The sequence below is a fragment of the Cavenderia fasciculata genome, assembly GCF_000203815.1.
Source record: "Cavenderia fasciculata unplaced genomic scaffold Scf_Dfasci-G-b-205a01.r1-3, whole genome shotgun sequence".
Taxonomy (NCBI): domain Eukaryota; phylum Evosea; class Eumycetozoa; order Acytosteliales; family Cavenderiaceae; genus Cavenderia; species Cavenderia fasciculata.
The window spans coordinates 962,815-988,964 of NW_004457737.1; the positions used below are offsets into that span (position 1 = coordinate 962,815).

General features: G+C 36.6%; 16 protein-coding genes across 16 annotated transcripts; 9 read left to right on the top strand and 7 right to left on the bottom strand.

Moving 5' to 3' along the window:
• Positions 1-465: 465 nt before the first annotated feature.
• On the bottom strand, positions 466-1,594 carry DFA_03102 (hyaluronan/mRNA binding family protein; the record flags this gene model as incomplete). Its single annotated transcript, XM_004362651.1, has 2 exons — positions 466-1,223; positions 1,468-1,594. The coding sequence occupies 2 exons, from the start codon at positions 1,592-1,594 to the stop codon at positions 466-468; spliced, it is 885 nt and encodes a 294-aa protein (XP_004362708.1).
• A 1,040-nt stretch (positions 1,595-2,634) lies between these two features.
• Positions 2,635-3,980, top strand: DFA_03103 (RNA polymerase III; the record flags this gene model as incomplete). Its single annotated transcript, XM_004362652.1, has 4 exons — positions 2,635-2,724; positions 2,819-2,973; positions 3,084-3,580; positions 3,850-3,980. 4 exons carry the CDS (start codon positions 2,635-2,637, stop codon positions 3,978-3,980), a joined length of 873 nt encoding a protein of 290 aa, XP_004362709.1.
• A 565-nt stretch (positions 3,981-4,545) lies between these two features.
• On the top strand, positions 4,546-5,510 carry DFA_03104 (RNA polymerase III; the record flags this gene model as incomplete). Its single annotated transcript, XM_004362653.1, has 2 exons — positions 4,546-4,930; positions 5,344-5,510. The coding sequence occupies 2 exons, from the start codon at positions 4,546-4,548 to the stop codon at positions 5,508-5,510; spliced, it is 552 nt and encodes a 183-aa protein (XP_004362710.1).
• A 124-nt stretch (positions 5,511-5,634) lies between these two features.
• DFA_03105 (RNA polymerase III) lies at positions 5,635-6,246 on the top strand (the record flags this gene model as incomplete). The annotated part of the gene is made up of 1 exon (XM_004362654.1): positions 5,635-6,246. The coding sequence occupies one exon, from the start codon at positions 5,635-5,637 to the stop codon at positions 6,244-6,246; it is 612 nt and encodes a 203-aa protein (XP_004362711.1).
• A 354-nt stretch (positions 6,247-6,600) lies between these two features.
• Positions 6,601-8,427, top strand: DFA_03106 (uncharacterized protein; the record flags this gene model as incomplete). The annotated part of the gene is made up of 2 exons (XM_004362655.1): positions 6,601-6,721; positions 6,830-8,427. The coding sequence occupies 2 exons, from the start codon at positions 6,601-6,603 to the stop codon at positions 8,425-8,427; spliced, it is 1,719 nt and encodes a 572-aa protein (XP_004362712.1).
• Positions 8,428-8,798: 371 nt separating this feature from the next.
• DFA_03107 (uncharacterized protein) lies at positions 8,799-10,211 on the top strand (the record flags this gene model as incomplete). Its single annotated transcript, XM_004362656.1, has 3 exons — positions 8,799-9,790; positions 9,877-10,001; positions 10,102-10,211. The coding sequence occupies 3 exons, from the start codon at positions 8,799-8,801 to the stop codon at positions 10,209-10,211; spliced, it is 1,227 nt and encodes a 408-aa protein (XP_004362713.1).
• A 132-nt stretch (positions 10,212-10,343) lies between these two features.
• Positions 10,344-10,674, bottom strand: DFA_03108 (uncharacterized protein; the record flags this gene model as incomplete). The annotated part of the gene is made up of 2 exons (XM_004362657.1): positions 10,344-10,594; positions 10,662-10,674. The coding sequence occupies 2 exons, from the start codon at positions 10,672-10,674 to the stop codon at positions 10,344-10,346; spliced, it is 264 nt and encodes an 87-aa protein (XP_004362714.1).
• Positions 10,675-11,318: 644 nt separating this feature from the next.
• On the bottom strand, positions 11,319-12,678 carry DFA_03109 (uncharacterized protein; the record flags this gene model as incomplete). Its single annotated transcript, XM_004362658.1, has 3 exons — positions 11,319-11,969; positions 12,072-12,218; positions 12,421-12,678. 3 exons carry the CDS (start codon positions 12,676-12,678, stop codon positions 11,319-11,321), a joined length of 1,056 nt encoding a protein of 351 aa, XP_004362715.1.
• Positions 12,679-12,821: 143 nt separating this feature from the next.
• DFA_03110 (uncharacterized protein) lies at positions 12,822-16,256 on the top strand (the record flags this gene model as incomplete). The annotated part of the gene is made up of 9 exons (XM_004362659.1): positions 12,822-12,835; positions 12,996-13,015; positions 13,135-13,273; positions 13,631-13,782; positions 13,920-14,155; positions 14,281-14,749; positions 14,784-15,220; positions 15,294-15,653; positions 15,750-16,256. The coding sequence occupies 9 exons, from the start codon at positions 12,822-12,824 to the stop codon at positions 16,254-16,256; spliced, it is 2,334 nt and encodes a 777-aa protein (XP_004362716.1).
• A 571-nt stretch (positions 16,257-16,827) lies between these two features.
• On the top strand, positions 16,828-17,160 carry DFA_03111 (uncharacterized protein; the record flags this gene model as incomplete). The annotated part of the gene is made up of 1 exon (XM_004362660.1): positions 16,828-17,160. The coding sequence occupies one exon, from the start codon at positions 16,828-16,830 to the stop codon at positions 17,158-17,160; it is 333 nt and encodes a 110-aa protein (XP_004362717.1).
• A 167-nt stretch (positions 17,161-17,327) lies between these two features.
• On the top strand, positions 17,328-18,393 carry DFA_03112 (uncharacterized protein; the record flags this gene model as incomplete). Its single annotated transcript, XM_004362661.1, has 4 exons — positions 17,328-17,583; positions 17,687-17,966; positions 18,050-18,174; positions 18,287-18,393. 4 exons carry the CDS (start codon positions 17,328-17,330, stop codon positions 18,391-18,393), a joined length of 768 nt encoding a protein of 255 aa, XP_004362718.1.
• A 229-nt stretch (positions 18,394-18,622) lies between these two features.
• Positions 18,623-18,953, bottom strand: DFA_03113 (hssA/2C/7E family protein; the record flags this gene model as incomplete). Its single annotated transcript, XM_004362662.1, has 2 exons — positions 18,623-18,873; positions 18,941-18,953. The coding sequence occupies 2 exons, from the start codon at positions 18,951-18,953 to the stop codon at positions 18,623-18,625; spliced, it is 264 nt and encodes an 87-aa protein (XP_004362719.1).
• Positions 18,954-19,318: 365 nt separating this feature from the next.
• DFA_03114 (uncharacterized protein) lies at positions 19,319-19,595 on the bottom strand (the record flags this gene model as incomplete). The annotated part of the gene is made up of 2 exons (XM_004362663.1): positions 19,319-19,509; positions 19,583-19,595. The coding sequence occupies 2 exons, from the start codon at positions 19,593-19,595 to the stop codon at positions 19,319-19,321; spliced, it is 204 nt and encodes a 67-aa protein (XP_004362720.1).
• Positions 19,596-20,373: 778 nt separating this feature from the next.
• On the bottom strand, positions 20,374-20,714 carry DFA_03115 (coiled-coil family protein; the record flags this gene model as incomplete). Its single annotated transcript, XM_004362664.1, has 2 exons — positions 20,374-20,624; positions 20,702-20,714. 2 exons carry the CDS (start codon positions 20,712-20,714, stop codon positions 20,374-20,376), a joined length of 264 nt encoding a protein of 87 aa, XP_004362721.1.
• Positions 20,715-21,793: 1,079 nt separating this feature from the next.
• On the top strand, positions 21,794-23,753 carry DFA_03116 (uncharacterized protein; the record flags this gene model as incomplete). The annotated part of the gene is made up of 5 exons (XM_004362665.1): positions 21,794-21,985; positions 22,072-22,211; positions 22,288-22,476; positions 22,511-22,913; positions 22,986-23,753. 5 exons carry the CDS (start codon positions 21,794-21,796, stop codon positions 23,751-23,753), a joined length of 1,692 nt encoding a protein of 563 aa, XP_004362722.1.
• Positions 23,754-23,863: 110 nt separating this feature from the next.
• Positions 23,864-25,143, bottom strand: DFA_03117 (putative mitochondrial transferase; the record flags this gene model as incomplete). Its single annotated transcript, XM_004362666.1, has 2 exons — positions 23,864-24,504; positions 24,588-25,143. The coding sequence occupies 2 exons, from the start codon at positions 25,141-25,143 to the stop codon at positions 23,864-23,866; spliced, it is 1,197 nt and encodes a 398-aa protein (XP_004362723.1).
• Positions 25,144-26,150: the final 1,007 nt, after the last annotated feature.

Here is a 26,150-nt window from a genome sequence, read left to right on the forward strand (position 1 = left end):
AAAACAACAAACCACTCTTTTATCACACAAAGTAGGAGTAAAAGAAGAAGTTTACCCATATCATTATTATTGGTATGTGCTAATGATGCTAACATTTTTAATCGACCTGCCAATATGCTGGCATTTGCATCACCTGATGCTAGCAGTCAACTAGTATGCAAATAAACCCCCTCCCCTCCAAGGATGTAAATATAACAACAACAAGATTGTTTTTTTAATCGATGATAGATTAAGATTATTATTAATATTTTGAATATTTTGATTAATTAATATTTTGATTGAAGTTTATAAATATATTTTTTTAAAAATTATTTTATATATTTTATTTTTTTTTCTTTTTAGAAATAAAAGAAATAAAACTTGAGAGGTGATTTTTAATGCAAGCTGTTGGTGGACATGGGAGATAGAAGTATTATAATTATTTAAATTAAAATATTTATGTGAGTGAAGGGGGGGGCAGCTGGCTTAGGCCTTGGTGAGGGCTGGGAAATCGTCCTTGGTTGGGACACCACGGGCTTCCTTCTTGGCACCGCCAGTCTTGTTGTTGGCGTTCTTGTTGTTGGAGGAGGAGGCAGAGGTCTTGGATGGCTCGAGGTTGATGAATTGCTTCTTTGGCTTCTTCTCTTCCTTGGCGACGGTCTTGGTGGCAGTCTTGACAACCTTGGTGTTGACTTGGACAAAGTCGTCCCATTGGCCGGTGGTTTCACCTTCACCAGCTTGACGGAGCTTTTGGCCGTCTTGTTGGACGTTCTCCTTTTCTTGTTGCTTTTGGTACTCGGACAAGGTCAACTTGATTTCCTTTGGGGTGGTGTCGACGACTTCAGTGGCGTCGGTGGTGGTGGCAGCAGCGTCGGTAGAGGCGACGGTGGAGTCGGCGGTGGCGGTGGCTTCAACGTCGGCTGGGAGAGCTTGCTCGGTGGCCTTGCCCCAGTTTCCACGTCCAGATCCACCCTTCTTGTCTTGTCCGTTGATTGGACGACCGGTTCCGGATTGTCTGTCGAATTGACGACCACGGATTTGACCGTTAGAGTCGGTACGTGGCTTTCTTGGCTCGTGCTTAGAGTCTCTCTTGGAGTCACGCTTGGCAAAGTCTTCGCTGGAGACTTGTCCTTGTTGACCTTCTGGTCTTGGTCTACGTGGCTTGTCGTCCTTGTTGAATGGCTTCTTTTCACCGCTCAACTTTGGTGAAGTCTTGTTGGCGACTGGCTTATCGGCCTTTGGTGCTAATTAATTAAGAATAATAACAAACAAAAAGAATAAGTATATTAATTTTTTTAAACTCTCCACAAAAAAAAATAACCTATGACACATGATATATCTTCAAAGACCATCCTCTCATAATTATTATTATTATTATCTCTATCTCTCTCTATTTTTAAACCATCCCAATCTACTGATCTGTCAGCTGTCATGTCTGTCCTGTGTCATAGGTTTGTTTTGTCGTTCTCTCGTAGTTTGTGTAATTACCCTTTTCAGCTGGCTTCTTTACCTCCTTTGGGGCAACAACAGCTGCTGGCTTGCTGACTTCCAACTTTGGTTGTTGTTCGTCATCGTCGTCTTGAAGAAGATCGAAGAGGTTGTTAACCTTGCTCATCTATATGTAATGTTAAGTGGTAGATGAATGATGGATTAGTATCTAGATGATGACTGTTTGTGGGTTGTTGAGTTGGGTGTATCTAGTATCCTCTGTAAGATCGTTCCAAGTGTATCTTGATCTGCTAGTATGCTGTGTCGTCAATCTTTACAGTAGGGTGTGTATCTTGTCACCCCGTATCGATCTACATCAGTAATAAGTGGGACGGTGACAAAACTTACTTTATTTCTATCTCTATGTAAAGAAAACTATCGGTGCACACAACAATTTTATCTGACAGTGAGAGAGGAGGAGGTTGGAGGAGGCAGCTGCCCACACCACTCTCGATTTTTGTTGAATTTAATGCTTTTTTTTTTTTCAGCTCAGCTCAGCTCAGCCTTTCATTGCCCATTGGGAGACCCCCACCACGCCTCTATGCCTACTCATCTTGCTGAACATTGAGACAACCTTGTTTTGAGTAAAGAGGTTTTTTTTTTGGTTCCCATTTTCAACGCAACAGACGAAGAAGCTCATTGCATAACATGCAGCTACACACCGTCAATGCCAGTATTATAGTATTGTATAATACTGACCCATCAATGTGATTAAAGTAATTATACCGCCAATAATAATAATAATAATATAAATATTATTGTGGTTATATTTTAATAACTGACGACGGATGGATTTATTTAGGTTGATTGAATATATCAGAGTTTTTAATATGTTAAAAGAGCAAACAACCAACTCAATATAAATAAACATTATATGTATTATTAATAATAGATATTAAGTTGAAATCAGGATTGATGTTGGTCATTAGGTTTCGTTCGGGTTTGGTTTGGGGTGTTGGTTCAAAAAAAAAAAAAAGCACGAACATCGAATATGAATGAGCTTCAAAAAAAAAAAGGGAATGAGGTGGTGATGATCGCATTTCACAATAGTTTGATCAGATAATAAACAAACACATAAAGTGTCTAAAAAGGAGGGGAACATAGATGTACATACAAAGGGATTAAAAGACACAACAACAACAACAAATATATATATATAGATAAAAGATGTCAGCGACAAATAATGAATATAAACCAGGCACTATGGATGATTTATATGATGAATCAAAGCTAACAGATAGTATAAAAGAAGTAGAGGTATGAATGAAATGAAATGAAACAATCAACCAACGATATATATATCTTAATATCACACGATTCTTACTAACTATACTCTCTATCTCTCATAAAGGAAAAATGGAAATTAGTACCTGCATTCTTAAAGTGTAGAGGTTTGGTTAAACAACATATAGATTCATTCAACTACTTTATCAATGTAGAAATTAAAAAGATTCTAAAAGCAAATGAAAGATTAACAACTGATGTTGACCCTTCATTCTTTGCAAGGTATGAGACACTACTAAACACTCTATGCACTATGCATTTAATGCACTATGATTGACTGATTGATTATTGATTGTATTAACTTTCTATTATTATTTTATTTTTGTTTGTAGATTTACAGAGATTAATGTTGGAATGCCAGGATTAGTAGAAGAGAATTATGAATCGGTGACGATTACACCTCAAAAGTGTAGATTGAGAGACATGACATATGCAGCACCGATCACAGTCAACATTGAATATACACGTGGCAAGCAAGTGGTGCAAGTGCAGGATGTGTTGATTGGACGTATCCCAATCATGCTGCGAAGCAGTAACTGCGTGCTCACCAACAAGACACACGAGCAGTTGGCACAGCTCGGCGAGTGTCCGATGGATCCCGGTGGCTACTTTATCGTGCGGGGCGCCGAAAAGGTGATTCTCAACCACGAACAACTCAGCAAAAACAGAATCATCATCGAGACGGATCCCAAGGGATTTCCATGCTCGACGGTGACCAGTTCGACACACGAGAGAAAGTCGCGTACCAATATTGTGATGAAGCACGAGAAGTTGTACCTCAAACACAACACGTTTTGCGAGGATATCCCTGTGATTGTCTTTCTCAAGGGTATGGGTGTCGAGACGGACCAAGAGGCCGTGCAACTGGTGGGATCGGACGAGATCTTCCTCGATGCGATCGCTCCGTCGTTGGAAGAGTGTGCTCGAGTGGGTGTGCATACGCAGTCGCAGGCACTCGACTATTTGGGGTCGCGTATCAAGGTGGTGCGTCGGCCGTGGTCGATAGGCAAGCGAACCAAGGGCGAGGAGGCACGCGATATTTTGGCGGGTGTCATTCTCAGTCACGTCCCCGTGCGACGTTACAACTTTCGTCTCAAGGTCATCTACACGGCGCTGATGATCCGTCGTATCATCATTGCCAGCAGAGACCGCTCGACGCTCGACGACAAGGACTACTACGGCAACAAGCGTATCGAGTTGAGCGGCCAGCTCGTGTCGCTGCTCTTTGAAGACTTGTTTAAAAAGTTTCTGAGCGAGCTCAAAAAGTCGGCCGACCAGGCCATCCTCAAGCAGAACCGCGCCATGCCGTTCGACTTTGCCAGTTTGATCCGTAGCGACACGCTGTCCTACGGCTTTATCCACGCCATCTCGTCGGGCCAGTGGAATTTGAAGCGTTTCAAGATGGAGCGGTCGGGTGTCAGCCAGGTGCTGTCGCGTCTGTCGTACATCTCGGCGATGGGTATGATGACGCGTATCCAGTCGCAGTTTGAAAAGACGAGAAAGGTGGCCGGCCCGCGTTCACTGCAGCCGTCGCAGTGGGGCATGTTGTGTCCGTCCGACACGCCCGAAGGAGAGGCGTGCGGTCTGGTCAAAAACTTTGCGCTCATGACGCATGTGACGACCGACGACCCCGAGGGTCCCCTTTTGCGTCTGTCGTACAATTTGGGTGTGCAAGACATCCTGTTGATCACGGGAGAGGAGCTCAACTCGCGCTCGTCGTTCCTCGTGTTTCTCAACGGTCAGATCATCGGCATCCACAACTCGCCCGACTACTTTGTGCATACGTTGCGTCGCATGCGTCGTGCCGGTCGTATCAAAGAGTTTGTGTCGATCTGCAAGAACCAGGCGCACAAGACCGTGTCGATCGCGTGCGACGGTGGCCGTTTGTGTCGGCCCTACATTATCGTCGAGAATGGGCGTCCCCGTCTCACACAGGCACACATCCAAGAGCTCAAAGACGGCCTACGCACATTCGACGATTTCATCAAGGAGGGTATGATCGAGTACCTCGACGTCAACGAAGAGAATGACAGCATGTTGGCGTGGAAGGAGTGCGCCATCACCAAAGACTCGACACATCTCGAGATTGAGCCCTTCACGATGCTCGGCTGCGTCGCCGGTCTCATTCCCTACCCACATCACAACCAGTCGCCACGTAACACCTATCAATGTGCTATGGGTAAGCAGGCGATCGGCGCCATTGCCTACAACCAGCTCAACCGTATCGACACGCTGCTCTACCTGCTCGTCTACCCCCAGCGTCCCATGTGCCAGACACGTACCATCGAGCTGATCCAGTGGTTCCGTCTGCCCGCCGGCCACAACGCCACCGTCGCCGTCATGTCGTACTCGGGGTACGATATTGAAGATGCGCTCGTCATGAACAAGGCGTCGCTCGATCGTGGCTTTGGCCGTTGCATCGTGCTCAAAAAGCAGACGACCTCCATCAAGAAATACCCCAACCAGACCATCGACAAGATCGTTGGCCCGACCGCCGAGACGGCCCGCCAGCCCAAATACGCGCTACTCGACGAAGACGGGCTTGCCAAGCCCGGTGACCTCGCCCAAAAGGGCCAGATCCTCGTCAACAAGTACTCGCCCATCAACACGGTCGACATGATCCGTGTCAGCAAGATGAACGACGCCTCGTTCAAGTCGGCCACGATGAACTACAAGTACGAGAACCCCGCCTTTATCGACAAGGTCATGCTCACCAACGGCGACGACAACCAGCTGCTCGTCAAGTTCCTCATGCGTAGCACACGTCGTCCCGAGCTCGGCGACAAGTTCTCATCGCGTCACGGACAAAAGGGTGTCTGCGGTATCATTGTCAAGCAGGAGGACATGCCCTTCTCCGATCTCGGTATCTGTCCTGACATTATTATGAATCCGCACGGTTTCCCATCGCGTATGACGATTGGAAAGATGATCGAGTTGCTCGCCGGCAAGGCCGGTGTCGTCTCGGGCAAGTTTGGGTACGGCACATGTTTTGGCGGTGACAAGGTCGAAGACCTCAGCAAGGTGCTCATTTCCAAGGGCTTTAGTTATGGTGGCAAGGACTATGTCACCAGTGGTGTCACCGGTGAGCCACTCCAATGCTTTATCTTTTTCGGACCCATCTTTTATCAAAAACTCAAACATATGGTGATGGACAAGATGCACGCCAGAGCTCGTGGTCCCACCGTCACACTCACCAGACAGCCGACCGAAGGTAGAGCTCGTGGTGGTGGTCTCCGTCTCGGAGAAATGGAGCGTGATTGTTTGATTGGTTATGGTGCATCGGCGCTCATCATGGAGCGTCTCATGATCAGTAGTGATCGTTTCACAGTCTATGCATGCAAAGAATGCGGGTTCCTCGGATACGAAGGTTGGTGTCAATATTGTAAATCAACACTTCAAGTTTCGACACTCCAAATCCCCTACGCCTGTAAACTCTTATTCCAAGAGTTACAAGCTATGAATATTGTTCCAAAATTAAAGTTGGTTGATGCTTAAACTTAAAATAACCAACCCAAACCAAACATAAACCCCAAACCAAATCAGATAAATCAATAAATTATTATTATACCCAAAAAAAAAAAAAAGAAAAAAAAGAACATCAAACCGCAGTATTGCAAGGATGACACTTCATATCTTATTTTTCGTTTAGTTCAAAACATACATACATACATGTAGTATACATACATGGATAGTAGTACTAGTAATAATAATGATGATGATGGGAGTGACGACGATCAAATAGTAATAAACTATTTAACAGAGAGGATATCAAATTTGACATTATTCAATATTATCAACTTGATTGATGGAAATCTAGATATCATATGCTTTCTGATGACTTGTAAGAAGATGTATTCCAAGATTAGACAATGTCATATGAGTATTTGGTTCAAGGGTATATCTTATACTGACAAAGATGCTCGTCAAAGCAGTTTGATCAACGATGAATTGGTACTTGGACTGTCAAAGTGTATGCCATCATTCAAAGACATTGTTCACCATTCGCTACCTCGTCAACTGGTACTCATCAATACATACGATTTCGAACCGGTGTTACCACACTTTCATATATGCATAGATAGTAACAAAAGTCACCATGATGGCCCTGAAACCAACGACATTCAAGATGTTATTATAACCGATATCCGTGGTATTGGATCTGACTTTAGGTTTCCAGTATCTACTACATCACTGATCATTCATAACTTGCGCTCCCCTTTTAGATACCTTCCCATCAATTTCATTCCACCAGGTCTCAAGCACTTGTCGTTGGCTTGTTTGGCGTTTGACCATAACGATCCGTTTCTCGTAGACACTATCGAATCATTCGAGTTGGTGACACCCAAGGTAACAGGTCAAATTGTACTACCAAGTGGATTGAAATCGTTTGTACATCGAGTAACAAAGGGTAATTCGGGCTATATTCCATTTCGATTCGTACCGTTCTCAAGTCTCGTGTCACTCACTACACTAGAGATGAGAGTCAAGGATATAGAGACGGGTGTCTTGCCTGCCAGTCTCACATCGCTCAACCTCTCATTTCAAGATCATCTACCCAAAGACTTTTTAAAGCCGTTGGCATCGTTGGTCAACCTCGAGCTCAATGCAGTGATGTCTTATGATACTGCTGCAAATACTGGTAGTAGCTGTTTACTGGATTTTCGACCACTCCATTCTCTCAAGACTCTACACTTTTATTACGAGTTTGAGGATGAAGGGATTCCCCATGGTCGACCAACCCTTCAATATGAACCATACACCGTTGACTTTATACCGGCCACCCTTCACAGCCTGACTATTCAATACAGCTCGTTGGCATGTGCGGCTCCTCTCCCGTCATCACTGACATATCTTGACATTGGCCAATGCCATGGCCAGCTGCCCGTTGGACTGGTTCCACACGGTGTCACTCATCTCAGAATAGGTTCATTGGGGTTAGGACTGCAGAAAGGATCGATTCCAACATCGGTTACCAAGTTGTCGCTCGGCTACTATAACGGTCCGACAACGTCATCCTTTCTCCCCGACTCTATCAAACAATTGTCTTGGAATAGAAAGTACAGAGACGGTCGTGTCCCTCTACCAAAGCAATTGGAGAAACTTGAATGGGCGGGCAAAAGGTTTGAACCTCTTTATGGGTCACAATTAAATGGGTGTCCAGTCACACTAACCTCTCTCACAATACCAATGTCCATCGATTATATTCCACGTGGAAGAAATTACATATTTTCACTGTCCGATCATTTCCCAAACTATCAAGATGGTGATGATAATCATCATTTACTGTTGCCACCAAGTATCAAACATTTGACATGTCGCATTGAAATGGGGCCCGGCATTTGCTGTTTTAGATTGGACCAAGTGATCAACCAAACCAACGTTGAACGTCTCACCATTAACTTTATGAATTACAACAAACATGCATCGTTTGATATTAAAAGGTTGGATGAAAATAATTCACAAATATTAATGGTTGATCGACGATCAATATTTGGAGGGTTCATTACTCAACAACGTCGATCAAATCAACAACCACAACAACAACAACGACAACAACAACAGCCATCGGAGGAAGCCGAAGAGATTCAAAATAATTGTAATGGCTACCGACCATTATACCTTTGTTGTGGCAATTCAACCAATCCTTTTTGGAGTCATCAATTGCCAGCAACCTAAAAATAATTGCCAACTCTAGAGTATGTATTATCCAAATTCAAAAAAAAAACTCCAACCTAATTGGGATCAATTAATAATTAAATAAATAAATATTAATATTAATATTATCTCAATTTATTAATGTGAAGATAATCAATTGGTCACCTTGGTAGTGATCTCAACCAAACAAAACCAAAAATCACATGACATCATCACAAAAGACACAAGTTCACCGAATCACTCGTTCTAAACTCGGAACAAACAACAATCTTTCAATTTTGAACCGTTGTTTAATTTATTAACTAATTTAAAACCTGTCAGATGGTTGATGGTTGTCATTGAATGAGATTTGTCAATAGTTATTATTATTCATTTTCAATGCAACCACAATAATGAAGCTATTAATTCTTCTAGTCATTGTATCAAGTTTTGTGGTATCGGTATCAAGTGAATTGTTATCAATCACTGGATTATTGGGTGGATTGCTTGGTGGTTCTTCTTCATCTTCATCATCTTCATCGTCCTCTTCATCTTCATCTTCTTCTTCATCCTCTTCATCAACATCAACTGGAGGTGGGTCTGGACTTATTATTGATATCGATATTGGACCAATTAGTTTAGAGTTATTCTTGGCAATTGGTAATCAAACAAATAGAAATCTATTCACCGCTTGGACACATGAATACAACAAAACTTATACAGCTGGAGAGTTTCAAAAGAGATATAAGCTATATGTTAGTAATCTCTTGTTTGTCAACAACTATGCAACTCAAAACCCCGATAGTCAAATGGAACTTGGAACCAATGAATTTGCTGATCTATCACTTCAAGAATTTGTTGATACAAGATTGACTAAATTCAACATGTCTCAAGCTCCCATTGATAATCAAACATCATCATCATCATCACCACCAAACTCTCAAAGTGCATCGACATCGAGACAGATTCTATCAACCATGCTCAATGAAAAAGGAGTACTAGATTGGAGAGATTTGGATGAAGTTAGTCGAGTCAAAAATCAAGGTAGTTGTGGTTCATCATATGCTTTCGCTGTAACCTCTGCAATTGAATCTATGTACCTGAGATCATTAGATAAACCACGTCTCGATCTTTCTGAACAAGATTTGGTTGATTGTCGAGATATGGGCAATAACGGGTGTGGTGGTGGTTGGATGCATACCTCTTATCAACAAATCATAAATAATCAAGGAATATCATTTACAACTGATAACCCATACGTAGGCAATAGGGCCTTCAAATTGTGCAACAAACTAACAAAAGCAACCAAAATTGCAACATACACTATAGTGGCCAAGGGTGAGAACAACCTCTACAATCACTTGGCTGTAGCACCAATTTCATCTACATTTGATGCAACCTCTAGGTATGTATAATATAAAAGAAGAAGAAGATCACACCTCTCTACAAATATTAATGAATGTGTGTCATTCAAACAAAACAATATTGTAGAGAATTCCAGTTATACAAGAGTGGAATATTTTCATCTGCAACTTGTAATAAGCTAGCCCCATCTCATGCAGTACTTGTTATTGGACATGGTCCAGGATATTGGATAATTAAAAATTCGTTTGGAGGTATGTATATTTAGACATTGGTAGATCAGTCCTCAGTACAGTATACTAATCTTTAATCTATCCATTTTCATAATGAATTAATTTATTTTACCTGTCACAGTCAACTGGGGTGAACAAGGTGGATATTTCAAGATGGCAAGGAATACTGACGATCAATGTGGTATTGCTAGTTATGCAAGTTATCCAAAATTCGGAGGTGCACCCGCATAATCAATTATCAGAATGAAAGAGAGAGAGAAAGATATTTTAATAATAATAATAATAGCAAGAGTGAATTTTATTTAACTTATTAATAATAAATAAAATATGAAATAATACATTCGGATCGGATCAGAATTAAATTTAATGACATGATCCACAACCATTACCACCACCTAATAAGCCTCCAAGTAATCCACCAACAATGCCAGTAGTGACTCCAACGACACCACCAACAACTCCAACAGCTCCTCCTAAAAGACCACCAACAAGATTTCCATTACATCCTCCACATGCAACTTGATTCGATGATTGGAGTGACATTGATGATGATGAGGAGAATGATGATTTACTGATAGAGGACATCTTGGCAGTTCCCATTGATTGAAGTGAGGCTGGTATTAAAATAATTAGTTAATGAGAAGAAGGATTGAAATGATTATTTTTAGTTATTATATTTACCAAGGATAGTCATTTAAATTGTTTAGAGAGAGAAGATTATTAAATAGAATAAATTAATATTTGATGATTTGATAATGATCAAAACTACGAGTATTTATAGTCAATGTTTTCTTCTTTTCCAACTCTTTTTTATATCCAGTATTGATCCAGTTCAGTTGTTCCAACCAACATACTACATAAGTAATAATACATCAGATTGACTAAATTGAACATTAATTATTAGAATGATTGACCAACTTTTTAAAACAGTCAATATTTTGATTTGTTTAGAAAACCAAACCACTAAAACGGTAGAATTGACACAGTTTTTAGTAACCCACCTGTCTTTAAAAATTCTATCTATATCTATTTTGGATTTTATTTTTTTGAAGGATTCATTCATTAAGGACATAACCTATTCCATAATCTCTTTATATGATTATAGATTTCTTAAAAGACTTCAACTATTCCGGTTCCTGCTCTGGGTTGGTTGATTGATTGAATGGGAGTTGGTTACCATGGTTACCTATCATCATCTGATCACACTTTAATATAATATTAATATACCATCATTTTCAATTAATAATCTCTCTGACAATATACCATTGTTGACAAAGGGATTTTATTTATTTATTTATTTATTTTAATATTTACTTTTATTTTATTTTATTTGTTTTTTTAATAAAAATCACTATCATCTGAGTCCATTCCTTCTTCATCACCAATTAGTTTATCTATTTTATCATCAAAAGTTTGAACCAATTTATAACCATCTTCATCATCCCAGGATTGGTTATCGCCATAGTACAACTCTAAACGACATGATGGTAATTTTTCTCTTTCAATGAGGTGAATCATTTCTCGAATGGCGCGTGCTTCTGCAATCTTTTCAATTCTTGTATATTTCAATCTAATAACCTTGAGATGCTTGAACAGGTATTCTACTAGTTCGGCATCATAGCCCATGTCACCGAGGGAGACTCTACCTTGGATTTCAAACTCTTCCAATTTACAACCAACGTTGGAGATGATATACCATATGTAGTATTGACCACCGGTCTCTGCTTGTTGTTTGTGTGTTTTGAATGCTCTACCAACCACCTTTAGTTTCTTGAGGTTTGGCATTGATCCTGCTGCTTGGAACGTGCAAAACAGACGTCTAGAGATCTCCTTGTTCTTTTGAACCTCCTCATTGTCTACGCCACTATAACTATTCCAGTCGGTGGTGGCACCAACAATAGTGAGTGACTGTGTCTGTTCAAATGCAACATCGATGAGATTGAATGATGTTGTTCTGACAAGAGCATCTAAACGGATGGTAGTAGGCACCTGTTTAAAGAGACAGAGTTGTCGACCATAGTTGATTTATCCTTTGAGATATTTGTTTGGGAATCGTCTAGTCCAATCGATTCGTTCAAGTACCTGTCCTACATTGTGGTGGAATTGTTTGGATACTGCAGCCAATCTAAAGAGCACTGTTGTCATCTCGTCCAATAGATCCATCCATGTCTCTGTATCACTATCCTCCAATAAATCTTGTTTGAGGAATTGATCGGTCCTGATTGTATACCTAATAATCTTTTGTAGTATGTGTGGGTGTCTGGTGTTGTGGGAAGTTGGGTGGTGTATTGTCGGGGTTGGGTACCGGCGCTGGTCTCTTTTTACCCTTCTTGGGTACCTTGTAATAGTTGATTCGATCCATCGAGTAGTAGGAATCATCGTTTTTGAGGTTTTGCATCATGACAGCTCGTTGGCTTGGATCGATATGCCCCATCTGTACCATCATGTCGATGGCGTGAGTCATCTGAGCTTCATATTCATCCTTGACACAGACACCAAACTTTTCCAGCAATATTCCACACGTCTTGACCATTGGCTGCATTCTGGTAGTAGTTGACATCTGTAGGTAGTATCTGATACGTTTCTTCCTTGTGCAGATCTGCTTCATAGTCAACATTTTATCGACTACCAATCTTGCCTCTACTAATGCTGGATTTGATGCTGATGTAGTTGCTGGTTGTTTCTTGTTTCTTGACATGTTTAAATAATAATTAATATACACATGTATTATCAAGTTATTGATGCTAGCATAGTATCACAACTTCAATGCAAACCAAACCAATGAAGCGTGTGGTGTTGTGTGATCCTTTTACAAAAAAAAATTAAATAACCACGACAAATATGACCAACCATGTGTAGGTGGCTGTTATCGAACACATAACTCTCTCTTTCTTAATTAATCTACCCTATAATAACCGCGATCAACATATAATATCGTATCATTTCATTTGGAAGTACTGCAAGAATAGACTAATTCATTCAGATGCAAGTATGATGTATTGCTAGTTGTAATAGGAAGGGTTTAGGACATCTAGGTATGTTGATCCCAACTCCTCATAAACAAGTCAAATGACTTCTTGACAACTTGTACAAGTTGTTCTATAGATTCAGAGTAAACAATCGATTAATAATTTATTAATTATTTAAGTTATAGGTCATCCATCACATGGTCTACAAAATGATTCTTGTAATATTGGTGAGCAGGTGAACACATTGCAATCGAGTTTTCATTCATTGGTTGATGATTTATCGTGCAAGTTGGTTTGCGAAAAAGGGAGATCAAGAATGACCACGTAGACAGGACAAAAAGGAAGCTATCAATCTCCTACCAAAGACTTTGGTTAAGCGAAAATCATCATCCATTTTTTGTTTTGGGGATAGGACCTCAACCAAATTGGGCCACATTTGCATACGTGGTCAGAGGTTTTGCAACAATGGCCGACTCCCTTTTGAATTCACAACACCAGCAAGATGGATATGATTAGTTGCTAGCTCAAAGAGGGAAGGAAGAGGAACACCATAAAGGTAAAGAAAAGATTTATTTGTAAAAAAAAAAAGAAGAAGAAAAGATAAAACAAACAAATAATGAAAGGAGAAGGAGGTTCAACAACACCATTACAATTATTTGTAGTCCTTTTTCTGATTTTTAGTTTTATCTCTTTTCCCATAGGTTCAGTTTCAGCTATATCATGTCTCAACCCTGCAGGTGAGGATGTGGCGTGGTGGATTCACCTTTCCGATTTATGTGGTTCATCCGTCGAAACAATGTATGGAAAAGGTCTTTATTTTGATTCTTCATTGGGTATGTGTACAAATAAATGGTTGAACATTTAAATAATAATATCCTTCATATTGATCAAATAATCTTATCTTTATTACTATTCTTGTCTCTTTCTCCCTCTCTCTCTCTCTATCTTTATAATTTTTTTAATCTTTTAGATGAACCAGTGACTACAAAAGGAAAACATTTTACCAATTTAGTTGAAAGCCATCTTGAATTGGTAGAGAATACGAATGGTGAAAGATTGGGAAATGATGTCAAGTACCCTAGAACGTCAGAAATTGGGTGTGAGGATGACAACGAGTTAATCTCTATTGAATGGTTCCATGAGCTTGCCAAAGGACCAGCAAACCCATATGACAAGGATTCAGATTTCAAGGAAGGACATATAAAGGTAATATTTAACAACAACAAAAAACAATATTTGAATTAATATTAATTTCCTTTTTTCTTTTTTCTTTTTTCTTTTTAAAAATATTTTTTATATGTATATATATATGTATATATATCTATGTTTAGATGTTACTAGTTCAAGATAATTCTGATGATACTGGATACCATATCTCTCATTCAATGAGAATGCCCGATAAACAAGGATTTAAATCCTTTGAAAAGGCAAGCATCAACCCATCGCAGCATGCATTTTGCAACACTCTAACATCTGCTGCAGATTTGGAACATATCGTCAAAATTTTAAAGGAGACCAAGGCAAGACCAGGACCATCCAATATCGAAGATTGCCCTTCATTTGTACACGTAAAGAAACTGGCCGAAGATCCTTTGGCAAAGGAATGTGATGATAAATTTTTCGAAAAATCACAATCCATTGATGTACGAGATAAAGGTAGAAGAAGGGGAACTAAAATGGTATCTACAATTCTTTCGGAAGCTTGGGCTCACGATATTACAAAGAACCATTGCATGGTAAGAAAAGGAAGTGATCCAGCAGGGCCAGTCAAACTTGGTTCATTTGAAGTATTCTCATTCCGTAAGTGTACACATGCCGATCGCATTTTTCATAGATTATAGAATTTATTTAATATTAATTATTTTTATTTTTATCTATCACTGGCCGTGTGTAGGTGGAAGAAAGAAAACAAGATGTAGAGATTACAGAAATCCATCTTGGGGTTTTCTCAAACAACATCCAGATGATGAAATCAATGATGACAATTATGAAATCCTTGGTCAGTGTTATGCCCAGAGATTTGGAATAGCAACCAAAACAGGAGATGACGACAAGATAGTAGCACAAACACCGCTTAAGATTGAAGGTCCAAAAGAAAAAGTTGAAAAAGAATCTCCACTCTTTTGCAGACAAGAAGCCGATAAATTAAAAAGACTAGAACCACTCAATTCTTGTAACCGAGTCCAAATTTGCAGTTTTAATGATATTGGTCTTGACCCTTGGTTGGTGGTTGCCAAACATTACGATAAGATATTTTATGTTAGCACTGATGTATGTAATATCATAAAAAATATATATCCAAATTTATATATGTTGACTGTTGTTTTTTTGATAAATATTATAGCAAGTTTCATTCCCCTCACTATTTGGACCGACTTATGGTGTTGCTGTCATTGATAGTTGGAATAAATATTTTGCAGAAGCAACTCTTAAAACTTTGGAAGGCCAAGATGATGAGCAACAAGACGACGACGAAGAATTAGACCAGGATGATCTAGTACAATCACAACAAAATGATGATGATGATGATGATGAAGAAATTGAGGGATTGGAAGATGATGAAGATGAAAATGCTCCTATTAACGATGTCACCAAAAAGCTCAGAAAGACTCATGAAAAGATCATGATATCAGAGGATGGTACAATCTTTTGTCTAGGAGATTCCAATAGAAATGATTTCTCTGTTCATCATGCTGGTAGTATTGTAAGTAGAAGAAGAAGACGAGGAAGTAGAAGAAGAAGAAGAAGTCTATTGGTCAGCATCATCAATATTAATTAATTAATTTATTTTATTTTATAGTATTGTATGCAATCAACAGATGATAACAAAATTAAATTATTGAGTGATTTAGTTTTAAAGATGATTAGTGGATACAATGCATATAGACAATTGCAATTTGACAAGAAGACCATGCCTCCCATTTCAAAGGATAGAAAATGTTTGGCAAATGTAGCTGGAGTATTCTATGCACTCGATGTCGTCTCACCGGCAATGCAATTTAAAAACATCTTTGGAAAAACAAAAATAATTGGAAACAAAGCCAAGATAGAGTCTATTTCCAAATCAGTTACTGATGCTAATGAAATGATAGACAGAACGATAGGTGTCCCACCATCGTCCACGAAAAGTAGAAAGCTACTACGTGAGTATGAAAAACAACAACAAGAAGCACAACAACAACAAGCACAACAACTACAACAAGGAAATCTGCAAGTTCAAGGAGCTATACGCACACCAACTGTCAATTCTCGCTCCTCTGGACCCTATGGCAACTCTGGACGTCAAACTAGAAATAATCGTAATTAATGGGATTGAAAGTAATGTAAATTTATCTAATTCTATCACTGCAGTCCACCCTACCAACCCATTGCTTTCTCAATTGTTTTTGCCAAAATAATAAATAAATAATATAAAAATAAATAAATAAATAAATAAATAAATATTCATCCCCAACAAATCCTTTTTTAAAAAGTAACCTTGATAATAAATTAATAAAGGAGTCTAATTTTAATTTTTTTATTTCTTTTTTTTTTTTTACAACAATAATATTCCATCCATACGCCCACTCATTCTTTCAAAGATGCTATTTACCTACACAACATACATATCTTTTTAAATATGTATGAGAAAGGTATATATAATCAAACATGTCAATTTAAATACGATCAAATTCAACTGGCTTGGCTCCTCTCTTGTTAACAACAAGACACAAGTTCGCCGAACATTCTGAACAAACAATTTGTTCTTTCTGTTTCGAACCGGTTGTTTAGCTTATTAATTAATTTATTTATTCGTTCACCATGGGTTTCATTGTAAGTGCAATTTGACAAATCATTTTATATGATCTTTTATTTTATTATTACTAATACAAAACAAAATGAATCTTTCAATAACTCTAGTTATTCTTTGTGTGATTGTATCAAGTTTTGTGGTATCAAGTGAATTGTTATCAATCACTGGATTATTGGGTGGAATGCTTGGTGGTTCTTCTTCATCTTCATCATCATCATCGTCGTCGTCATCTTCTTCTTCATCATTATCAATATCATCATCATCTTCATCGTCATCCTCGATATCATCCTCGACATCGACATCGTCCTCGATATCATCTTCATCTTCATCGATATCAACATCAACATCAACATCACATCAACATCAACTGGTGGATCAGGAACTATCATTGACAAAGATATTGGACCAATTAGTTTAGAATTATACTTGGCAATTCGTAATCAAACCAACCGAAATCTATTCTCTGATTGGACACATGAATACAACAAGTCATACACATCTGGAGAGTTTCAAAAGAGATATAAGCTATATGTTAGTAATCTATTGTTTGTCAACAACTATGCAACTCAAAACCCAGATAGTGAAATGGAACTTGGAACCAATGAATTTGCTGATCTATCACTTCAAGAATTCATCGATCTTAAATTGTCTAAATTCAACATGTCTGAAATCACTGATGACCTATTTACCCAACACCAACCAGACAACAATCAAACCTCCTCTTCAACCTCCTCATCTGAATCATCTGAATCATCCTCATTATCCCCATCCTCATCTTCATATAACAGTAACACCTCCAGATGTATTTCAAGCAACTGTGGATTGGGTAAAGAAAAGAAAAGTTAGTAGAGTCAAAGATCAAGGAAATTGTGGGGCATCATATGCTTTTGGAGCCACCGGTGCTATTGAATCCATGTACATGATAAAATTTAATTCGAATCTAGACCTCTCTGAACAAAACTTTGTAGATTGCCAAACGTTTGGCAATAAAGGATGTGAAGGTGGTTGTGCGCACAATGCTTATCATCAAGTCTTAAAAGGTCACGGAGTATCACATTCGAATATGTATCCTTATGTCGGATACAAGAACACAGCAATATGCTCGGCAGTCGGTCTGACTATCAACATTAGAAGTTACGCAATGACACTCGGTAGAAAAGAGTTTGGCTTGACCAAAGCATTACTAGATACCCCTGTATCAGCTTCATTTGATGCAAGTTCTAGGTATGTATATAATAAAATTAAAGAAAACATGAAAATGGAAATTAACAAAAATATATTTTATATATCCTATTTTATAAATATAGAGAATTCCAATTGTACGTGAGAGGAATATTTTCATCACCAACTTGTGATAAACTGAAACCTTCTCACTCGGTACTTGTTACTGGATATCAACCAGGTGCTTGGTTAATCAAGAATTCATTTGGAGGTATGTACGGTACAATATAAACAAACTAAATACCTCATACTTTGATATCAAGATGTCAACGATGACTAATCTAATCTAACTCAACTCTCTTTTATCTTTATTTAATTTATAGTCAACTGGGGTGAAGCTGGATTCTTCAGGTTGGCAAGAAATACCGATGATAAATGTGGTATTGCCAGTTTTGCTAGTTATCCAGAATTTAATGGTGTTATACCATAAGATTGTTAAATAAAAATAGATATAAACACAACAACTTCAAGTCACGTGTATTGGTCAAGCAACTCAAGTCGACCGAAAACAATCTTTCGGGTTCGTTGTTTAATTGAATTATTGATTAATTAATTTATTAAATATTAATAGTTGATAAATTATAAAAATTGAAATAAAATAATATATTCTACATTTAGATCGAATCGGATTGGATTGGATTGTTTTGTATTTCGATAGCTTAATGGCATGAGCCACAGCCATTACCACTACCCAATAGACCTCCAAGCAATCCACCAACAATGCCAGTAGTGACTCCAACGACACCACCAACAACTCCAACAGCTCCTCCTAAAAGACCACCAACAAGATTTCCATTGCAACCTCCACAGGCAACTTGATTCGATGATTGGAGTGACATTGACGATGATGAAGAGAATGATGATTTACTGATAGAGGACATCTTGGCAGTTCCCATTGATTGAAGTGAGGCTAGATTAATAATAATTAGTTGATGAGAAAAAGGATTGAAATGATTCTTTTTAGTTATTATATTTACCAAGGATAGTCATTTTAATTGTTTGTTGAGAGAGAGAATATTATTAAATAGAATAAATTAATATTTGATGATTTGATAATGATCAAAACTACGAGTATTTATAGCTTTCATCTTTTCCAACACTTTTTTTATCCAGTAATGATCCAGTTCAGTTATTCCAACCAACATACTACATAAGTAATAATACATCAGATTGACTAAATTGAACATTAATTATTAGAATGATTGACCAACTTTTTTAAACAGTCAATATTTTGATTTGATTTGGTAAACCAAACCACTAAAACGGTAGAATATCACAATTTTTAGTAACCCACCTGTCTTTAAAAATTCAATCTATATCTATTTTTGATTTTATTTATTTGAAGGATTCATTCATTAAGGACGTAACTTATTCCATAAACCCTTTAAATGATTATAAATCTCTTCAGAGACAACAACTATTCCAGTTCCTGCTCCAGATATTTGATTGGTTGATTGAATTGATATACCTGTTGATGTAGAAGTACTGGAATATGATGATTGGGAAATAGATGTCATTTTGGGATTTCCAATTGATTTAAGAGATTCTATATATATAATATTACAAAAAAAGGAACATTTAACTTTTATCTTCCTAGATTATTATTATATTTAGCATACCATAAAGTGTCATTTTTATTTAGTATTTTGGTTTTTTGTATTTATATTCTATTTTAAAATTATATCTAGGATAAAATTTAATTTAATTAATTAATTTACAATGAATCCATAATACTTGTGTGGGGAGATTATATTTATAGTACTTTTTGAATTGTGATGGTGAGAAAATATATGGATAGACGATCTATCACACAGTCACTGAGTTGATGTCATAATGATGTTTGATGCAATGGAACCACACAGGTTCTTTTTCTTTTTTATCTATAAATATATAGTTCTAATGGTTAATAGTAGTTAGTGGTTAGGTTTTACCATTGAACAATTGTGTAAATCAACCATTGATAGACATAAATACTGTGCTGTTTCGGGCTGGGGTTAGAAATGAAAAATTGAACTATTATTTGTTTGCACCGGGACACACCCTCACTTTGTGGTGGTTTCTATATCCATTATTTCATTCATTCGTTAATGCACTCAGATCTATGTCTCCCATCCTCATCATTATTTCACCCTCTCTTCCTTTCAACCAATCCGATCGGAACACTCAAGATACTGCGGTATCATAGACACTTCATTTGTGTATGTTCCCATACATAAGATCGAAAACCATATGAGTTCAATAAACTCAACACCCATCATATTTTTAGCAAGATAATTGTTCAACAGTCAGAGATAAATTAAATAATAGCAAGTGAATTTTATTTAATGTTTGTTTGAAATAAAATTGAAAAGGAAATAATACATTATAGATTCAGATCGGATGAGATTGGACTGTATTGGATTTCGATGGCTTAATGGCATGATCCACAACCATTACCGCCACCCAATAGACCTCCAAGTAATCCACCAACAATGCCAGTAGTGACTCCAACGACACCACCAACAACTCCAACAGCTCCTCCTAAAAGGCCACCAACAAGATTTCCATTACATCCACCACATGCAACTTGGTTAGATGATTGGAGAGACATTGATGATGATGAAGAAAATGATGATTTACTGATAGAGGACATCTTGGCAGTTCCCATTGATTGAAGTGAGGCTAGATTAAATATTAATTAAGAAATTGAATTAATTGGATGGAAAAAAAGGTTGTCATAAATTGATTTGATTATTTACCAAGGATAGTCATTTTAATTATTTGTTTAGAGAAGATTATTAAATTTAGAATTTGATGGTTTGATAATGATCAAAACTACGAGTATTTATAGTCAATGCTTTCTTCATTTCCAACTCTTTTTTTTTTATCCAGTAATGATCCAGTTCAGTTATTCCAACCATTTTTACATTCATCAGATTGACTAAATTGAACATTAATTATTTGAATGATTGACCAACTTTTTAAAACAGTCAATATTTTGATTTGATTTAGTAAACCAAACCACTAAAACGGTAGAATTAACACAGTTTTTAGTAACCCAATTGTCTTTAAAAATTTAATCTATTAACTATTTTGGATTTAATCATTCCCTTGTATTTTATTTATATACATTTTTTTTTATTTATTTGAAGAGATTCATTTTTAATATCTTAGGTAATCATCATTATCGTTTGGAAAGCAATATGAAGGACGTAAACTATTCCAAAAATTATTCAAATCAGAGGCAGACATTCCGGATGTTTGGTTGGTTGATTGAATGCCGCTATAGGAAGAAACACTGAAATAAGATGATTGGTTAATTGATGTTATTTTGGGATTTCCAATTGATTTAAGAGATGCTAAAATAAAAAAGAAACAGATTAACAAATTGGGTTGGTCAGTCATTTTAAAATAATAGAATTAACTATTATTATTCTATTATTTTACCAAAAAGTGTCATTTTAAATATTTTCAATAATTAAATAAATAAATACAGATAAGTAGATAATCTTTTAAATTAATTGAAATGAAATGGAATGAAATTTATTCTTATCTTTTTCAATTTAAACAAATTGGACGATCTGTATGTGGTTGCGCCAACAATCATCATCACCCATCATTTAAATCTATCCTCTTCAATTGTTTAATCAACCGTTGATCGACATATTATTTATCAAAAAAATCGATGAAATTATTTGTTTGTACAAGGTGTTGGGGGTGATAATCATTCATTCTTTCAGACTCACTTCACCTATCCAATCTCATCTTTATTGTCTTCTTTATTATTATTTCACCCTACCAATGTTTGGACCCAACCTACTAGAGGGTCAGTCAACTACAACAAGTAAACAATGAGCAAAAGCAAAAGCAACAATAACAACAATAACAACAACAACAATAACAATAACAACACCACTACTTCTAGGAGCAGAGACACTTCATTGGTGTATGTTCCATGGATAGAAAACTATGTGTTATCGACAAAGTCACAACAGATTCAGATCATCAATGGTCGTAGAACAATGGTTCAGTTGTTAACAATGGTACATACACCATCATATCATCATCTGATGATGATGCGATCTGATCTGATCGTACATACTTATAATATATGATCTACTCTCTCTAGGACAATATAAACAAATGCAACAACAAGAATGCTGTGGATACATCTTCATTAACACAAACTACAACGACCAGAGATGAAGACTTGTATCTCTCTGATCAACAATGTCATATCAAGGCTCGTTTTCAACCTAGTGCACATACGTATGTGGTCTATATCATCAACAATAACAACTTACATACATCTGATCATGATTATTAATGTATTCAATTGATCAAGTAGTGTTGCAAATCATTTAGTTGGACATGCACTTCTCATTACAAAAGCATCAATTGGACTGAATGCTTCAAGAACAGAGTTTATAATGAATGTAGAATCTTATTCGAAACATACTACATCTCCACAACCATTTAAATCTCTACATTTGGATGATGTAAATTGTAGTACATTGGTACTTTCTAAATTATTGTAAGTTTGACCAGACAGTTTGATAAATATATAGAAAGGAATTATTAATGAATCAAGTTGTGTCACCAAAAAGAAAAGAATCTAAAAAATTGGATGCTGGAGAAAACCAAGATGAAGATCAAATGGATTATACAACCAGTACGACTTCAACCACTTCAACAACTTCAACAACTTCAACAACTAATACGAATATGGACCAACCAAAATCTACTACATCTATCCCAACAACGGCGACGAATGATATACCACCACCACCAACTACGATACCAAATATTATATATACAAAGAGTGATCTAGAATTTTATAAATTAGATCCCAAGGAAATGGTAGTGCCACCTGATCAATTGGAGATTTTAGCGAAAAAGAAATGGGGATCATGGGATTTAGTTCATGAATTGGAAAGATCCCAAACAATACCAAAAATACCATCCACGCCTGTATGTACATAACTTGTTGTAATATTCACCTTCTTTTTTACAACCATTTTAATTTAATCCTTCCTTTTCTAGATGGTAGATATGACATTTCCAACTAAAAAACCTGCTCCAAAAACAGTTTCATTTAATTTACGAGCTCCTGTTATTAAAAAAACAGATACTACATCAACTACAAATAATAATAATAATCCAAATAATAATAATAATAATAATCAAAATAATAATACAAATAATAATCCTGTAAATATAACCGAAAATAACGTCAAACCATCATTACTAAGTGATAAAAGAAAACTTCCATCCTGTTTACCTATTAGTAAACCACCTTTAACAAAACCGATAACATCTACAACGACAACAACAACTACAGCTATTCAACCCGATAAATTCACAACAACCATTTCAAATGATATGGATTTGATTTTAGAAGAAGAAGAAGAACAAGACATTTCTAAAGATAATCAACCAGTCAAAAAGACTAAAAAAGATGAAAATGATAGTAGCAGCAGCAGTAGCAGCAGTAAAATGAATCTGGATCAACCCTCAACAACGACAACAATAACAGCAAAAAGCACATCACCACCACTTCAAGAACATCCAGATTTTGTAGAGATCTTTATGGTTAATGGTAAAATTGAACATCCTTCACCATTGGTTAAATTTGTACAGTCATCATCCATGTCAAGCCATCAAAAAGATTTTGTTGTACGTACTTTGATCAACAATGATATTTTAACATTGGAATTTGCCTCCAAAATGAAAGAAAGTGATTGGGAACAATTAATTCCAGCATTTGCACCAAGAATCATGTTGATGGAATTTATTCAAAACAACAAATAGTTTATTTAAAATAAAATTAATTAATTATTTGTTATAATATCTGTATCTTTATTTATTTGTATTATTCTTCTGGTTATTTACAAAAATGGGTATATGTGTTTTTTCTTTGTTTAACTAACTTGTTGAGTTGGTACTACAATACCAACTACCTTGCCCCACCAACATGGTTCTAAAAGTTGTAATTGTCTACTTTCTTTATCTTTGATGATAGTATGTTTAAAGTCACCAGCATCAATATGTTCGACTTTGATCATTGCCAAGCCTACATTTTGACGACCAGAGATGAATTTCTCGGTTGATCGTCCAGCTGATGGTGCTGGTGTTGATGATGGAGATGGTCCATCTTGTTCCTTGTCAGTAAATGGAGAATTAGCACCCTTGTTCTTCATGGTGACCTTTAATTCAGTGTCGGAAGGAGGAGTGTTGATGTTGAGAGAGTTTAATACATAGGGCGAGAACAAGAGATGGTCTTCCTTGGGATAGACATGCTCATCCTTGGCCTTCATAGTGACTGGAAAGATACGCTTACGAATCAATCCAGTATAATGTGTTCTCGATGTCAATTCCTGTCCCAAATAACAACCCTTGTGAAAATCCACTCCATTCAATAAATCGAAATTGTATTCCAATGGAATAACAGTATTATAATTGTAATCTTTCAATCCCTCTGGAATACCATTTTGTAATCGATAAAGGTGATACAATTCTTCATCCTCTTCTGAATATGTTGAAAATAAATCTTTCTTTGCGACTAAACAAATAAATAAATATAATTAATAAATATATATATTTATATATCTTTTGGGATTGTGTTATAATTTAATTTATACAAACTTGAAGTTTTTGAATTTGGGACCAAGATACGAATACCCATGTTATCATGACGAGGATCCATCATGACTGAACATTGCTCCTCTTCTAAATGTTCAAATAGCTTGTCGTTACGTATAGTCTTGTAGGTTTTGTCGAGAACAGACATGACTGAATAGTGTTGGGTAGCATCTTCAATGGTGACCTTGTCTCGCATTTTGTAGAATTTCAAGTGTTCAAACACCTTGTCAGCGACGGCACTATCTACATCTACGATATAAGAGTGGGTGGCACTATTAGAGTCTGATGCCGTTGCTGCAGTTGTCGATGCAGTCGAAGTGGTTGTTGTAGATTGTTTCTCGAGTGATACGATTGCATCAAACAATAATCTTCCAGTCGATGCCAAGAAACCAGTGTAGATGGAAGCATGTGTATTCTGATTATCACTGAGACGAGTTAGATTGTTGGTTGTCAATCCTTGTAGAAATTTGACGCTATCCTTTCCTGATACACGAACCAATGTTCTATTCTTTAATGGTACAACACATCTTTTTAATTCTTTTATTCTTGCTAAATTCATTGTATCCTATCTCTATCTATCTCTTTCTTTGTCTATAAACTTATAACTATAACGATAACTAAACTAATCAATTGAGAGAAATATTAAACAATGATGTTCACCCAATTAAATTAATTTAATTAAATTTTGTTTTGTTTTGTTTTTTGGTCTCGAGATAGAGGACAAGTAATCATGATTGTTCTCATCTGCACAATTCCCAATGCATACAGATTTTAGTATCATGATATTTCAAACATCGTTGTTGTTGTCCCAATACAAAAGAATTCTAAAGAATACAATAGAATACAATAGATTAAATAATTATTCTTTTTGTTTATTAATTATTATTATCATTTATTTACATTGTTTTAAATCATCAAAATATTCATATATTAATGAATAGAATGATCATTTGTTTTGGATTTATATTGTTATAGGAAATTGGGTTCAATTCGATTGTCGATAGGTTCTTCTATGTTGTTTTGTAAAAAAAAAAATGGAGGGACAATTATTTAATTCAAATGACCGTCTCTAAACATTTCTTGAAACTGTTGAGCTGACTGCTTTTGGAGTTGTGGCATTGGGATTTCTGGACTTCTTTCAGCCTTGATAATAGCTTCACTTTGAGAGGCAATTGATTCATCCCATACTCTTGGTGGCACTGTATAAAGCTTTCCATCTACATGTGTGTGTTTGGGAAGAAGAGGAGGGGGGTGAAAAAATTAGTATTAGCTCTTTTTTTGATTTGAAAGAAATGTGTACTTTTGTATATTAATAATAATAATAATACATACCTCTACCTTTTTTTTTGAACAAGTTCTTGAAGAGTTGGTTGCTTGTAAACCTTTTGGAAAGAGTTGAAAAGAGTTCTTGACTGTTTGAACATTTTGTATTTGTTTGTTTGTCGGGAATAAAATTAAAAGAGTACTGTAAAGTTGTTGTTGTTGTTGTTGGTATAAATATTTAATGGTATTGTAGTATTGGTATTAAAAAGAAAAAGGATTGATTAGTTTAAAGCTTTTTTTTGA